Genomic DNA, 15,538 nt, shown 5'->3' with positions numbered 1-15,538 from the left:
TCGGGCCACATAATAATTCGGACAAAAACAACATGTGTCCAAAAAAAAATTTTTTTTTTCGGGCCACATAATAACTAGACAGGGTGTGCGGTTTTTGTATATTTTGCTAGGGGGTTATAGCGCGGTTCTACTATATTATACCAGGGGGGGTATAGCGCAGTTCCACTATACTTTACCAGGGTGTTATTCCTTGGTTATTCTATACTCTTTCAACGGGTCTTATTTGTCAGTGTCCATATACTCCAAATGTTGTGCTTCCAGTTTCGGTGCTTTAGCAGGCAAAAGCGGATGTGGCCCGAAGTTGCGTGTTATAGGTTGGACATGGTGCACTTTTACAAGATTGATTGCCAGTGGTCTTAATATAAATTTGGCTGCGAAGCAAACCTATAACTTGTCTTTATAATTGAAAAATATTTGACAATTTTTTTCTTGCACCCCTATACGCCTCTAATTGGGGACAAAAATCAATAGTGTGATGTGTTCGATTTAGTTCTTTACAGCTATCTACTCTAATCTAGCGGCAGAAAACCTGCAATACAGAATTTGTTCATATCGCTTGCCTTATTCTGGCCGCAAAGCGGCTGGCTCCCTGCTGTGCTTTTTTTGTCCAGCGCGTGCAACATCCATTGTGCAAAGTGTCTCGTCTTAGTGAATTAACTTATTGCTCTTACAAAACAACATATTTTACCGCCGCAAGTCTAAATAAAAAATCTGCCAGGCAGTGTACACCACTTTGTTTGCAATTTTTTTTCCATCAAAAAATCACTTTAATTTCTATATTTTTGGTTAATTATTTTTCCCCATGGGTTAATTATTTTGAGTTGAAGGTCAAAATTTTGCTGTGAAGCAACCTATAATTTGTCTTTATAATTGAAAACTATTTAACAATGTTTTCTTTAGTTTTTTAGACACCTCTAAACACAAAAATGGCCGAATTTTAATTTTGCCCCCCTAAAATACTCCCCTATTTTCAAGAGGTAAAATGTTTATTTTAACATTTTAACATCAGCTTTAAATGGTTCTCTAACATTTGTGAAATTTTCAGATTTTTATGTCATTTCCTTCTAGTGTAAATATATCATTGAAATTTCCTAAAGTGTTGTGCATTTTGACCCCCCGGATAAACAGTTCAGGTCTAATGTTTAAAATTTTGTTACCAAGCATTGTATATGTCATGTATCCATCATCCATAAATATATCAGATTTTTTTTACATTTTTTCATCTCTGAAAAGTGCCGAAAACCAAAATTAACAAAAAATGACAGTTTTACCCCCCTAAAAACCACCCCTTAGAACCTAGGCAATTTTTTTTATATTAGGAACAACTTTGGGAGGGTATTTAACAGTTGTGAAAATTTCACGTTCCAACTATGTTATTTTCTTTGTCAAAAGTGAGCCATAAAAAACTGACTGAAAAAAAAAAAAAAAAAAAAAAAAAAAAAAAAAAATAATTCGGACAAAAACAACATGTGTCCAAAAAAAAATTTTTTTTTTCGGGCCACATAATAATTCGGACAAAAACAACATGTGTCCAAAAAAAAATTTTTTTTTTCGGGCCACATAAATATTATGCTTTATGCAACTTGAGTCATTTAACTTAAATAGTGCCGGGTAGTTTTACACCGGGCAGCGATCCAATGAATTGGGTATGAAAATATATATAGGCCTATATTATTTTGAACTATGAAGAGAAAACTTGGAAAACCTTTTGATTACCGTGTGAGCTATGATGTTTTATATCTATTTTTAAATGAAATATTCAGTTGTCTAAATCATTCATATTATACATCAATTCGAAATTCGCAGTGATCTAAACATGACATTTCTAAGTCTCAGTCAAGGCATTTTTGAAGTTTATTAAGTGCAAGTCAAGTCACAAAGAGTAAGGCATCTCCGCCACGTCTTTGTTATCCAATAAACCAATTTTATGAAAAAATATTAATATAATTAACATATTTCTCAAGTGATTGTAGCCAAAACACTCTAGTCAAGTCAAGTATTTTACAAACAGTCATTACAACACTGGATTTGTGGATTTAAGGTAAACAAATATATTAAACATAAACAGTTTTTATGATCAGTTGTTCAGAGAAAAACTTAAACCGGACTCTGTGGGACACGAGTTTTAATAGTTGAACTCCTGACTCAATTTTAAGTTGACTTGAAATAAATCTGTGGCAAGCCGATACAGCGTAAATTGCAAAAGCTCTTAGTCGGCAATTAGTCACGCTCTACACTCCACCCAAATACCTTCGCAAAACGTTTGTACCAAAAATTTTTTTGTCAAATATAGTAGCCTAAAAAACAGCAACCTAACCATCGAGGGGTGGGTCCAGGATTTTGATCTTTTTGGATGAGGGCATGCAATTTTTTAGGGATATCCTAACCTATTTGCTATAATGTTAAGTCATAAAACAAATTATCCTAAAAACATCTGCTGTTATCAAACGAAATTGTGCACAAATGTGCAGCTGAAATTCAATTAAAAATGGCGCAAATTTGGTTTAATTTGGCAAACATTTATTTTAAATTAACAAAGCAAAATTTGGTAAGTAGCCTAATATAGTTTTAGGGGAGCATGGCCTGGTGCCCCCTGAATCCGCCAGTGTCATATATATAGAGAGAATAAATCATGATTACCAAGGCATTTAAAGAAACACTAGAGAACGTAAAGGGTGATAGATTTATTTTAAAATAATCATAAAACTGACACAAAACGGTAAAAAATATACCATAGACAATTAGACATAGCCAGTGGTCTGCAAATAAACTCTTTGTAATACTTTGCTATACCAGGTATACCCAATCACTAAAATAATATATTACAGCATGATTAATCCGAAGTAACGAAGATTCAACCTTAAAGTACAGGTTGTCTAAAGAATTTAAAACAAGTAACATGAATAACTTACCATCGACACAAAATATTAACATTACTAGTAACGGCCACAATAAAGCTTGCATAACACGAAAATATTGACAAATTTGCTACTTTTGTACCCTAGAAGTGTATGTGTTACCTTTATACTCTAAGAATCGTGTTAACTTTTGACTATAGAAACCGCACAATATTTTTTTAACAGTTTGTAACAATCTACTATTGGCAACTGATTTCAGCAAAAATACAAATTACCAAATGGCGAATTAATATTGTACAAAAACGGTATAAGATACAAATAATTTAGACAAAGCCTATATATGTTATATGGAGTGGTTACACTATAATACTTCATCGTTAACGCACCAAACAAACGCCATTCGATTTCATTGTAGAGTAATAATAAAAACAAAATCATCCCTGTTTTGACAAAGCGACTCATTTTTGCATCGATTGCATTTTCAAGTAGATTAAAAAAAAAACAGCGGGGAAATGGCAGCGCCTGTAAAAGACAACTTAAACTGATTCCCGATATAAATAGTTGACAAAACTATACATAACATTGTTTTTATAGAGGTATATGAGGTGTTGTCAACGATTTCTGATATGGAATGTTACTTGGTCGCCTATGAGCGGTACAAGGATACCGTTTAACAGCATGGTTGCAAATCGAAAAGTTTACCACATAGACTACTCACAATATCGACAAAAAATCAGTCTTGTACTGACGGAGTTAAACCTCTTTATATGGTATTTGTCAGTAGAAAACGTTCTACAGCCCATTACGCAACAACAGCTTGCAATACCATCAATGAAACATAGGAAACTACACGCCAGTAGTTTGTCCGTGATTGCGTTTAAGTGCAGTTGTCAAATTGCATTGGATTACTTGCGAATGAAAAGTATCGAATTACCACGGCACTTGCAGTAAAGGTAAAGAGTCATGGTTGATTGCACGTCTCTTGGAGGCGAAGCTGGGCGGCTTGCATGCGAAAATGTAGCCTCGACTCCAATGAATAGTGAGTGTAGGTTTTTCTGATTAAAAAAGAAAACACGTCTAAAACAACATATGTTGGTTAAAAAAACGAATCACCTAAAGAGGAAAACAACAGTTATTAGGAAACAAATATAGTTTACAAGGTTTATCATTTCACAATTTAACTAGGCCGACAAGGTTGCCTGGTAAAAAAAATTAACACTGCTGGTATGTCTTGTCTGGTTCGACTTTCACAGGACTTCAAACTTGGTCTTGAAAGTTAAAGTGTCTTATGTGTGACCCTCGACGGCGATAATACGGGGCCATTGCTTAACATAGTTTGTTTGATTATATGGTACACAATACTAAAGATACTTCGTCGAAAAAAAAACAAGACAATCCAGGAGAAATCTCTACAATATACATACTTCGTAAACTTAAGAAGGTCGGCTGCTTCGTTTTGTCGCCCCAGCTCGATCCACATCCAAACGAGGTCGGACAATGCTGCCGGGGCAATGTAGTGATCTTTGGCAATACCTTTGTAGCTGAACGAAAAATATACACTTCTGCATTGACATAAATATTGCACACAATTTGGTGTACAGTTTACTTCAAAGGGGGTAAGATAGCAACACAGAAAATCTATTATTTAGAGTGGTCCAAACCGGAGTTCTGCGTCACCACTAAATGTAATAGAGCGTTTTAAGGATTTTTGCTTGAATTTTCTCTTGAATTGTTACACAAACTATTTACGTTTTCTTATCACTAAGTAATAATAGTGTAAACCATGAACAACTGATCGAACTGTGCTGTGGCACGAGCTGCTGGAAATCTTGAATTATTTCGTTCAACAAAAACATGACTAAAGCCATACTTTTCCCGGACGTCAAGGTAGCACAGTTCCGCTTGCAGGTAACGCTTGCTGTAACGCAGACAAGCCCCCTTCATCATTTGAAGCAAGCAATAGTCATCAAAGTAGTGAAAGCATGGGGCGTCCAATTGCTTCTTTTTACCTTTAGACGTATCAGCTGATGCTGCAGTAACATTTTGATGCAAGACGTCATTGGTTAGTAAAAAAGGATTTATTTTTTAAATGCAATATTATTATTATAGAAATGTAGTGGGAAATGCACAGAGTGGGAAATGTTTTTCCTCGTGTCGAAATTTATTGTATTTTTTAAGGCTATGAATTAAATAACAATTTTAAGTTTACGCACAAAACAGGGGAAAGTAAATAGTTTACATCAAGTATGTTTTCCCTGCACTAAACTGTCGAACCTTGATTTGCCTGATAAGTGATTTTGCATTCTTCGAGTTTTTTGTGTTCTTCTCCTATGGCTTCCAGAAGTTTTAATCTTAGGGCGTCATTCTCTTTAATCATTACCAAACCGTTCCAAGCGTAGGCCATTTCCTGTAATTAAATATTTAAAAATTAAATCATTTGGACGAAAACGTAATAACAAGTTTAATACAAATATTCACAAGACAAGTGGTGTATTTGCTCAGTGGCGATTACAACAATTAAAAATTATACGGTTTAGTTTTACCAGCTGCATTTAAGCAGTAAAGTTGACAAAAATACTGTATCGTTGGAAAACAAATGCTGTTAAATTTAAGTTCAAAAGCGTGCTTAATAAAAACAAATGAAAGAAAATAACTGCGGCCTACCTGGGCAGGCATGACAAGCCTTTCTCCCTGTTCGAAGAACTTTCGAGCCTTGCGACAGATGAACTTCTCCATAGGGATGCTCTTGCCAGCAAATCGAAGTCTTAAAGTAGGAACTTCTCTGCACGGTGTAAACAAAGTTGGGCTAATAGCTAAAGACAATTTCCGCAGCAAGAAAAATGATACACACTATTGTAATTAAATAGCCAAACACAATTAAATATGAATCTAATTACTTTTGAGTCAGAAACCATTAAATACTTGTAAAATTAAAATTTTTCTAGTGATAAAGTTGCAGTTTAATCTTTTTTACCGCATTAGCTTTCGAATTTCCTCCTTGTTGTCTTCCCGTCCTTCAGAGTAAAGAAAGATGGCTTTTAGGTAAGTGTAAACACATTTTGACCAGTTGCTTTCAGCCCTGAAAAACAAGCAAGATAAGCAAATTATTATTGATAAAACCATTTGTAGTCTCAGTGTGTTGAAAAAATTCATGCGAGAAGGTTTAAGTTTTCTCTTTGATAAATATCAAATCAATGACAAGAAATAAATACCCAAATGGTAAAATTCGTTGGTGAAGTTCTTGTGGATTTAATGAGAAAAATTAACCTAGTGTGTAAATCATTTACCACAAGTTGACTATGTTGTAAATACACTCATGGAGCACACAAAATCGAGCATCGCTAATCACCATAAAGCAGACTTGGACAACTAGATAATTCTAGTTTTCTAATTCAATGAATTAGAGCAAAATGCGGCTAATTCTAATTTTAATCTAATTTGTGAATTGCTTGTTTGCTCTAATTCTAGTTCTAATCTAATTTGTGAATTGCTTAAATGGTCTAATTCTAGTTCTAATCTAATTCGGATTTTACCAAAAATGCTACTTTGTCCAACAGCATTCTTAGTCTCTTAGTCAAAACAAAGAATTTTAATTAACACTCTTTGGTTGGAACTTAATTTTTTACAGTCTGCAAAACATATGTTAATCTAAAAGAAATCGAAATTACCACAAATATATTGCCATTCACACTCTTACTAGAATACTTCTCGATTTAAATGAAATTGATTGTAAATAATCAAATGTAATTCTAGTTCAAATTCTAGTTTAAATTCAATTTTTTTAAGAATTCGGTAATTCTAATTCTAATCTAATTTGAGAAAACTCGAAATGATCTAATTCAAATTCTAATCTAGTTTTGAAAAACCGAAATGATCTAATTTTAATTCTAATCTAATTTTAAAAAGCTAAAATAAATCTAGTTGTCCAAGTCTGCCATAAAGATATTTTTGTAAGGCAAAAACGACTTTATGTAGTTGGCTGTTAGATAAATCAATATATTTTAAAAATAGCACCAAAAGAATGATTACTGATAAAATCATGTTTGCTGTCACTTGTCGTTAAAAGTCTCTCCAATTAAAAAAAATCGTCACTTAAGCATTACATAAAAATTGACACAGTATTTTTTATTCAGATATGGTAAAAAAACTCTTTAAAAATGTTAAAAACACCTTAGTTTTTCAGCATATTTTGTAGCTTCTGGCCATTCCATAAGAAAGGTGTGGCACCACATTAACTCCCAATAGCAAATGTGGGAAAACTGCTTCCACTCTGTCTGGATTTCGGCAGCCTTGATAAGATGACCGATTGCCTGCACAAGGAATAAGAAAAAACAAATAAAATAGCAAATAAAATAAAAATAAGTCCACCTTACTTCTTTGAAGTTTCCTTTGAGTTGATGTAACCTTCCAGCGAATAGGTGAAAGTAAACACCTTTGGGGAACTTTCTCAGCATTTCATTAAGAATTTTTTCAGTATAAACCAAATCGGCATCATGAGTACCTGTAACATATTTGTAATAAATGTGTAAATATGTCTTGCCATGAAGTAAAAGTAGAAATAAGGCAAGAGAGCACCCCGAAAAAGCAAATAGTGTAATATCATTTACGACTATATATCCTGATAAAAAGCTCATTCCGATGATTTTATTTGGTAAACTTAAGAATCATGTAGTATATCAAATAATAAGCTTTCTGCAAATACAAAATTATTTTGGCGGTTTATAGTTACTATGTTTTATCATTGGCATCCCATGGGTATTATCATTGGCATCCCATGTTAAAACACAATACAAGCCATAGTATGACACTTGTCTGTCAGAGAGATGGGCATGGAGTTGGGACTGGCCTAAACCTTCAACAGGCATTTTAGCAATCAGCAATCCGACATTAATTTATACTTAGGCACTCAAGCCGTATAAACATTTAAATCAAACTATCATCAGGATATAAAAGAGCCTTTGCTAACTTTTTGATTTTAGGAAAGAAAGAAAAGTGTTTGAAACAAATAAAGTACCACAGCATCAGGATAAAAAAGAGCCTTTGCTAACTTTTTGATTTTAGGAAAGAAAGAAAAGTGTTTGAAACAAATAAAGTACCACAAATGTTTAACTTAGACACGAAAAATATTTGCATTAGTTGCATGTAAGCTTGCAAGAGAGGTCTCAGTTAACCTCATTACTGACAAAACATCAAGTTAAAATCAACCGAAGTTTGTAGTACTCTTCTAAAACCAATTTATATTCCTAAAATAATAAGGTCTAGTTAACTTTGATACAGATAAACATAGGGTTTAAATAGGAGGCCGTGTGCATCATTGAATAAAGGTTTAGAATGAAATATGATTTTTTTTTATTTTAAAATAACATTATAACTTTTTTACCAGACTCAAGAAACTTACCAAAATGTACAGATAAAAACAGGTTATATCCAAGGATAAAAAGTGAAATTAAAGAACTTCTTAGGTTGGAGTTTGTGTAGCCCTCTTGTAGCTGGTTAATTCCAACTTGTTTATCCGATGAAAATCCAATCCATTCCAACAAAGAAAGTATTCTAGGTGGAAGTAGTGCAAGGCCCTGTAGACATGTAAATTCTAGTAAAAACAATATAAGTGGTTTCTTAAAAAGTCTGATTCAAGTATAGTGTGCACATATGATCTGTCACAGAGCTACAAATAAAATATTGTTTGCTTCTAACTTTACAATAAGGTCTAAATATAGTTTATACTATATTATGTCACAAATTAAAAAAAATTATTTGTTTCATAAAATTTACTGTTTATGATATAGAATTTGTGTTTTTATTTCAGCCAGATTCAATTATTTTGAGAAAATTAATACCTTGTTCAAAACATTACTTTATGCAAATTTTAGATTTCCTATTTTAATATTTTTATTAGCAAATTTTATTATAGAAATAAATATTACTTATGGCTTTTGTCATACTAAAAACTTGGCAACAAACTGACTTCAGTGCAAAACAGTCATGCATGAGTGTCATGTTACTAGTATTAATTAATGAACTGACAACTTCCTGCATGGTAAGTACACAGATTTACATAAAACTAACAAAGAATAAAAAATAAATGTTTTACTGCATAAATATATGGTATCAAACTGTACGCGATTTTAACAAATATTTAACAAATGTAACTATTGCTATTGTAGAAAACGTTATTTGGGTTATTGGTTTAAATATGTACGAGTCAGTTTATTTGTACAAGGTTGTGTCATCTTACGATATTAAAACATCCACAGCCAAGCATCACACCACCCTGAAAGTGTCGACAGCTTTGCCTATCTTTAAATGTTTCACTATTGATTAGTTTGAAGCAGTAGTTGTAAGTTTGGTAGCACAGGCGAACCTTTAGGGCCCCCTTGATGAAGCTAATCAAATTTTCATCCTGCAAAACACAAAAAATCAATTTTTTTATTTACAAACACTAAGTTGAAGAATATCAACTGCAGGTCAGCAATATATATTAGTTCATTACATAATATTTTTGAATAAAATTTGCCACTTTAAATGTTTTTTTAAACTGTATACTAATAAACAATTTACCACGAAAAAAAGTTTGTTGTACCTGAATAAATGTAAGGGCAGCTCGGTAAAAATGAAGCTCCGCAAAAATTAATTCAGCATGCAGTTCAGCTAAAAGCATATTAAATTAAAATAAATCACTAAGTGTAAAAAAAACATTTCAAATATTATGTTTAGGAATGTTTGTAAAATATCCCGTCATAAATATACACCATATATATTAATAAAGCCTATAAACAAATATCTTAAACAACTTATTGTGATAAAGTTTATAGATAGTTTGTTTATCTTTGTTTTTAAACATGTTCTTTCAACCCTTAATATACGACAATAATACCAGCATTACGAATGGTTCATGATACATTATTTTAGGTTTTGAAGGTTTCTGTAATAATATCACTTTAACTAACTTACTGTCAGTCAGCTGTGAAGTTTCTGTTAATCCCAACAGTTTTGTAAAAGATGCAGTTATATTTTGCTTCCGTCGAAACCTGATGCAATACATAGTTTATAGAAAATCCTAAACCTTTCAGCCAATAAAAACGCATGTGCCTTAAGGTAATCTTTATGGTTTGTTTTTATGTTTGTTTAAATCAGCTGGATAAAAGCCCATATATAGGTTTAGAACCAAGATTGCTCAAACAGATTAAAACCCACCGGTTTGTGATTTGTACAGCAGACTTGATACATGACATGGCATCCGCGATGTCACTCTAAAAAATAGTAATATTTTTTCTTGTTTACCTTTCACCTAGTAGCAAAACTATGGTTCAACTATATACTGAATTTATTTTTTATCAAAAAATATTGATTGATAAGAACAAATTTTTTAAACTGAGTTTAGCATTTTATGTTTGTGTTATATAGGCTCACCCCTTCAAATGTCATGACAGATTCCATAAAGCGTAGAGTCGAGACCCCAATTGAATGATACATGCTTGTTGCAGCCCTATATACATATAAATAAATAAAATGTCAATAAATGGCTAAAAGTTTTAACAAATGCATCTATATCAGAATAAAAAAACAAGCATACTTTTTTAATGTTTTTTTTTAATGCAGGTGATGGTAACAATAGTTTAGGAAATGATATGTTTGTTGTATGTATATATATTATCCTACTTGGCTGGGAACACAATATATGCATTGCAGCTAAAAAGAGTTAAAGGCTACAAAAAACAGTGCATACTTCTCAGCCATTAGTTTTCTTGCTTCTGAGAATTCGTTGTTAAAAAACAGACTGATGGCAATGTTAACTTCAGATATTGCCATTTCCAGGTCCACAACATGATCGGATGATAATTGCGAAGGTGCATCCTCAAACTATTATTGTAAAAAAATAAATAGGTTTTAAATTTAGTTTTTATAAAAAATTAAGCAGGTCAAGCTGCTAATAGATCAAGTTTTATAGATCTATAACAGTACTGAAAGCCTGCTAAAAAAAACAACTTACCAAAGAAGTAGAGGCAATCTTTGGAACATGAGACGACATATTTAACTAATGTTATATAAAAAAAATGCTGTACACTACTAAATGAACAAGTTTGGCAATTTATAAGCTTGATACTTGGCTGGAAATGAACTTTTTCAGGTTGTACAAGACCTGCAAGCTGTTTCAAAAACAGCACCTTTTGTTGACCCTCACTAGTATTAAAATAACTTTAAACTAGAAGCATGGCATACTACATTTGCAGCCTGGCAAAGCAAGTAGGTAAATCAACCAAAATCAATATTATTGACATTTTTCTAACCCTCTGGGAATAAAAAAATAAGTAAACCCTTCCTACATGCAAATATATTTGTCTTTTGGACTTATTGTGGCTAAGAGACATGATAAAATATATATATTTAAAATGGCAGTTTTTACCTGTTTGAAATACACCCCAATTTCCTGGTTCTTTTAACTTCATGTATATTTTAAGTAATTTTATGGCATACAAGCAATTTATACGTTAAACGTAGTGTTATCAGACTCAACAGGTCGAATTGTGCTTTGTATGTTAAATATTATTAAGGCAGTAAAAAGTAAATTAAAGTAATTCAAAACAAATCTTTTGAGACACATACTTCTTCATCTGAATCTTCAACCGATTCTTGGACGGACATGTTTTCACCGTGAAGTAAACTGCGTTTAGTTTATTTACATTTGCTCTTCTTTCAAAGCGAATCAAATCAGTCATTTACGTGCCATATACTTAGGTTCCTTAATTCTGATTTCTGAATGTAAACAAATCGAATTTCGAAAAGCATAGAATTCTTTCTTTTGACATTAGAACCAAATTTGCAGGAAAATATTGGCTAATTAGAATGTTTCATCCATTTGCCAATTTTAGAAATCGTAATAAAAATATGATATTCAATAATTTTATGTTACGCCCGCTTTGTTTTGCTAATTTTATTGATTGCTTTATGGGCGTTTACCGATCGATTTGTGGGCGTGACCAACGACAGAAACGAAACGACCGACGTTGGACGTTATAAAGTTTATCTAACCGACCAAAAATTCGTGCTGTTCTGACGTAGCATAATGATCAATAATTCTATAACATAATCTGTGTCAACTTTAATATTAAGTTACATGCGCAGTGCGTTGAATTGTTTTTGATGATTTCGTACAAATATATGTTTTCCGCTGGTTCCAGCATATCACATCACTATTTTCGTAATTTTAAGGTAAACTGGTTGGCCTTAATAAGTTGCGAACCAAGCCAAACTATTTGGGTGGAGCCAAATCGGGAGAACTGTTATACTCACATCAATATGCTTATGCTAAAATACAGGATACAATTCCAGCATAGTGCAAAGAAACTTATTTCTTCAGATTAAATTGAATGAAATTTCATTTTAGAGAATGCCATGTTACGTAAGATCTAGGCCTTGGTTTTTGGAATAAAAATGTCCTCGAACGGGAAGTAAATATATTAAAATACTACTAGAAAGATTAACGTCAAGCACGAGATAATTGTTTTTACGTGAGTATAAAATGGAGGTTGAATATAGCTTAGGGGACGAGATGTGGGCCTAATGCTAGTGCCTCTCTCGGATTGCCTAGGAACTAAGCCCAATTAGTGATTCCATTCTGTGACCAGTCTATTAAGCGAAGGCCCCAATTCTTGACAATTAACATTTCGAAGGATGCGCGACTTCACGGTCTCATAGGCCACCTGATTACGCCTAAACGATGATAAAAATTCAAACCGGAGCGCACGAATATTTTAAAAGTTAGGAAAGCAACAGGTATCGTCCGACGTAGAGTACAAACAGGAACAACAAATAATAATCTTGATTCTTCGTTTAAATGCTTTTAACTGTCTTATGTAACTGGATAGGTGTATAACTGTAGAGTGTAGCCTATGGCCTTTTAAAACAAGGGTTCTTAAACTGAGGTCCGTGAACACCTTAGGGGTTCTTGGACTACTTTCAAGGGGTCCATGATGGCATAATATAGTTGCGACGTCTTGCTAGAGTAAACCAATTTTTTTGACGCGCTTGGATTTGGTTAAGGTTTAGGTCTTTTAAAGTATAATATTCAGCTCCTTATAATGTTTCTAAAAAACAATAAATTCGGTTAAAGTTCGCGAAATCAACACAAAGCCGGTATTTAGACCCTGATCGCGTTCAGCTAATGATTTTTTAAATAAAGCTAAACTCAATCTAATAAATAATAATAAATTTCAAAAAAAAATAAAACTAAATACATCTTATTCCAAATTTTTATTATAAGAAAAAGTAATCACGAAAGATTAATTTCTTGTTTGTAATCGTGTGTACTAAAGCATAACGGATATGTGACGTACTACTGTTTGTCAATGACGTCACTTGTATCTAGAATATTCCCGCAACTTGGTCAAGCGTCTCGAAGTGTCTTGCAGGCTATATTAACTACAGCTTTTTCAGCAGTAGTAAGACTAGCAAATTTGAAAAGTAATGCGCTGTTTTATCGTTGTTTAATCTTTACTCTATCATGTCGTAGACTAGTTAGTTAAGTGTCGAGTTATTTTAAACCTTTTTTTGCGTTTGTCAATGTAGTTATTATATTATTATTAGAAATATATTTAAAGTTTATTCGTATTTTTCTATAGATAGCGTGGTTATATACCCCATCCTCTCGTTTAGTTGATTGTGCGATTAAGCATACTTACCTGTACAAATGATGGCTAAAGATTTCTACAAAGTCCTTGGACTGCCCAAGTCTGCAAGTGAAGATGATATAAAAAAGGCATACAGAAAGATGGCTCTTAAATACCATCCTGACAAAAACAAGAGCCCTGAAGCTGAAGAAAAGTTTAAGGAAGTAGCAGAAGCCTATGAAGTCTTAAGTGACCCAGAGAAGCGCAAAATTTATGATGTTCATGGAGAAGATGGTTTGCGAGGCAACCATGGCCCTAGTGGAAGTGGTGGAAACTTTACTTATACCTTTCATGGTGACCCTCGTGCCACGTTTGAGGCATTTTTTGGGGGTTCCAATCCGTTTGACAATTTTTTTGGAGCTGAAGATGACAGTACAATGTTTGTAGATGATAACTACCATCCCGGTGGAGGTGGTAATCCATTTGGGGGTCAGAGTTTTTTTAGTCAATTTGGTGGAAACCAAGGTGGCAATCGAATGTTCAACATGGCAAGTCGGCAGCCACAGCAGCAGAGGCAAGATCCACCCATACAGCGTGACTTGAAGGTCTCACTGCAGGATATTAATAATGGAGCAACAAAGCGTATGAAAATTACAAGAAAACGCCTTAATCCTGATGGCTCCACAAGAAATGAGGATAAAATCCTTACGATAGACATTAAGAAAGGGTGGAAGGAAGGAACCAAAATCACCTTTCCAAAAGAGGGTGACGAACGCCCTCACACCATACCAGCTGATATTGTCTTCACACTTAAAGACGCACCACATAGCACCTTTAAGCGGGATGGCAGCAATGTCATTTACACTAAAAAAATATCACTGAAGGAAGCACTGACTGGCTTTACGGCACAAATTCCTAACATTGATGGTAACTGTTTAATTCCACTGCCATCGAGTGAAGTTATAAAACCAGGTTCATCAAAGCGAATAAAAGGTGAAGGCCTGCCACTGCCCAAACAGACACACCGCCGTGGTGATCTCATCGTGAACTTTGACATTGTATTCCCAGATTATTTGACACATCAACAGGTTCATTATTTAAGAGAATACCTTCCTTGATGTTTTTCAATGTCTTGGATTTTCCAACATTATTTCAATGATTGGGAATTCCTTATATTTCGAAGTGCAATACAGGCCCAGTTGGGAGGATACAGTTGGGCATTGTTGCACACCATATACATATAGTTATTTTATTTTTACTTTCTTGCTGGTGTATATTTTCTTCTCAGAGTATTGCTTTTGCATATCTTTTAAATGTTTGTATCAATTCATTATTTTCAATTATGTTGTTGGCATTTTAATGCCAAAACTCTTGCATCAGTTATGCATGCAATACTATTTTTCAGAAATAAAAAATTCTGTTTACAGATTGTTATTGTTATCACTACTGCAGTTATATATTTATCTTTGGATTTTATTCCAATATTATTCAAGTTGACCTATTTATGCTTTAGCAGAAGTAATTTAAAAAAAACTTTAATATATTTTGTGAGTCTAAATAATAATACTGTTTTGACTTCTTCGAAAAGGACAAAAATAGGTTATTTGAAATACAAACCTACAAGTATAGCTTAAAATACAGAATTATCACCACACAAATGGTTTGTGGTTTACATCAGTGATCAACACACTAATGGTAACCAGTCTACAAAAAGAATCATTGTATTGATAAAAATTTGTGATAAAATTTTCCCCTACTCCAGAGGCTGGTTATTTTGCCACCAAACATCTTAGGCCAATACCTTTCTAAACAACTATTTTGGTGGCAAGATTAGCGTCATAGAGTTATATTATGATTTAGATTAGAGTTTATTGTTTACGTACGAATACAGATGCACAGTGACGACACAAACAGAACACAGTACGGACAATTAGGCAAGTAAAATGGTTCAGCAGCTAACACTTGATCATTCGCGAGCGAAAAATAATAAAATTGTCCCTTTTAAAGAAAAAACTGGTAATCGGCAAAAATTTCACATTTGCTACATAGGTAAATGGTAAATCACATAAAAAG

General features: G+C 33.2%; 2 protein-coding genes across 2 annotated transcripts; one reads left to right on the top strand and one right to left on the bottom strand.

The window, feature by feature from the left end:
* Positions 1–2,675: 2,675 nt before the first annotated feature.
* Positions 2,676–11,632, bottom strand: LOC146164482 (tetratricopeptide repeat protein 39A-like). The gene is made up of 16 exons (XM_083381338.1): positions 11,463–11,632; positions 10,585–10,718; positions 10,269–10,344; positions 10,053–10,108; positions 9,810–9,886; positions 9,439–9,506; positions 9,094–9,258; positions 8,257–8,431; positions 7,232–7,359; positions 7,029–7,168; positions 5,833–5,937; positions 5,523–5,640; positions 5,133–5,265; positions 4,729–4,888; positions 4,283–4,399; positions 2,676–3,913 (listed from the first exon to the last, which is right to left on the bottom strand). The coding sequence occupies exons 1-16, from the start codon at positions 11,499–11,501 to the stop codon at positions 3,820–3,822; spliced, it is 1,785 nt and encodes a 594-aa protein (XP_083237464.1). The 5' UTR covers positions 11,502–11,632; the 3' UTR covers positions 2,676–3,819.
* A 1,741-nt stretch (positions 11,633–13,373) lies between these two features.
* On the top strand, positions 13,374–14,891 carry LOC146164481 (dnaJ homolog subfamily B member 4-like). The gene has a single exon (XM_083383261.1). The coding sequence runs from the start codon at positions 13,546–13,548 to the stop codon at positions 14,581–14,583; it is 1,038 nt and encodes a 345-aa protein (XP_083239387.1). The 5' UTR covers positions 13,374–13,545; the 3' UTR covers positions 14,584–14,891.
* Positions 14,892–15,538: the final 647 nt, after the last annotated feature.

The sequence above is a fragment of the Ascidiella aspersa genome, chromosome 2 (genome assembly GCF_963924565.1).
Source record: "Ascidiella aspersa chromosome 2, kaAscAspe10.2, whole genome shotgun sequence".
In the NCBI taxonomy this organism is placed as follows: domain Eukaryota; kingdom Metazoa; phylum Chordata; class Ascidiacea; order Phlebobranchia; family Ascidiidae; genus Ascidiella; species Ascidiella aspersa.
This window is presented reverse-complemented; position numbering and strand designations above follow the sequence as displayed.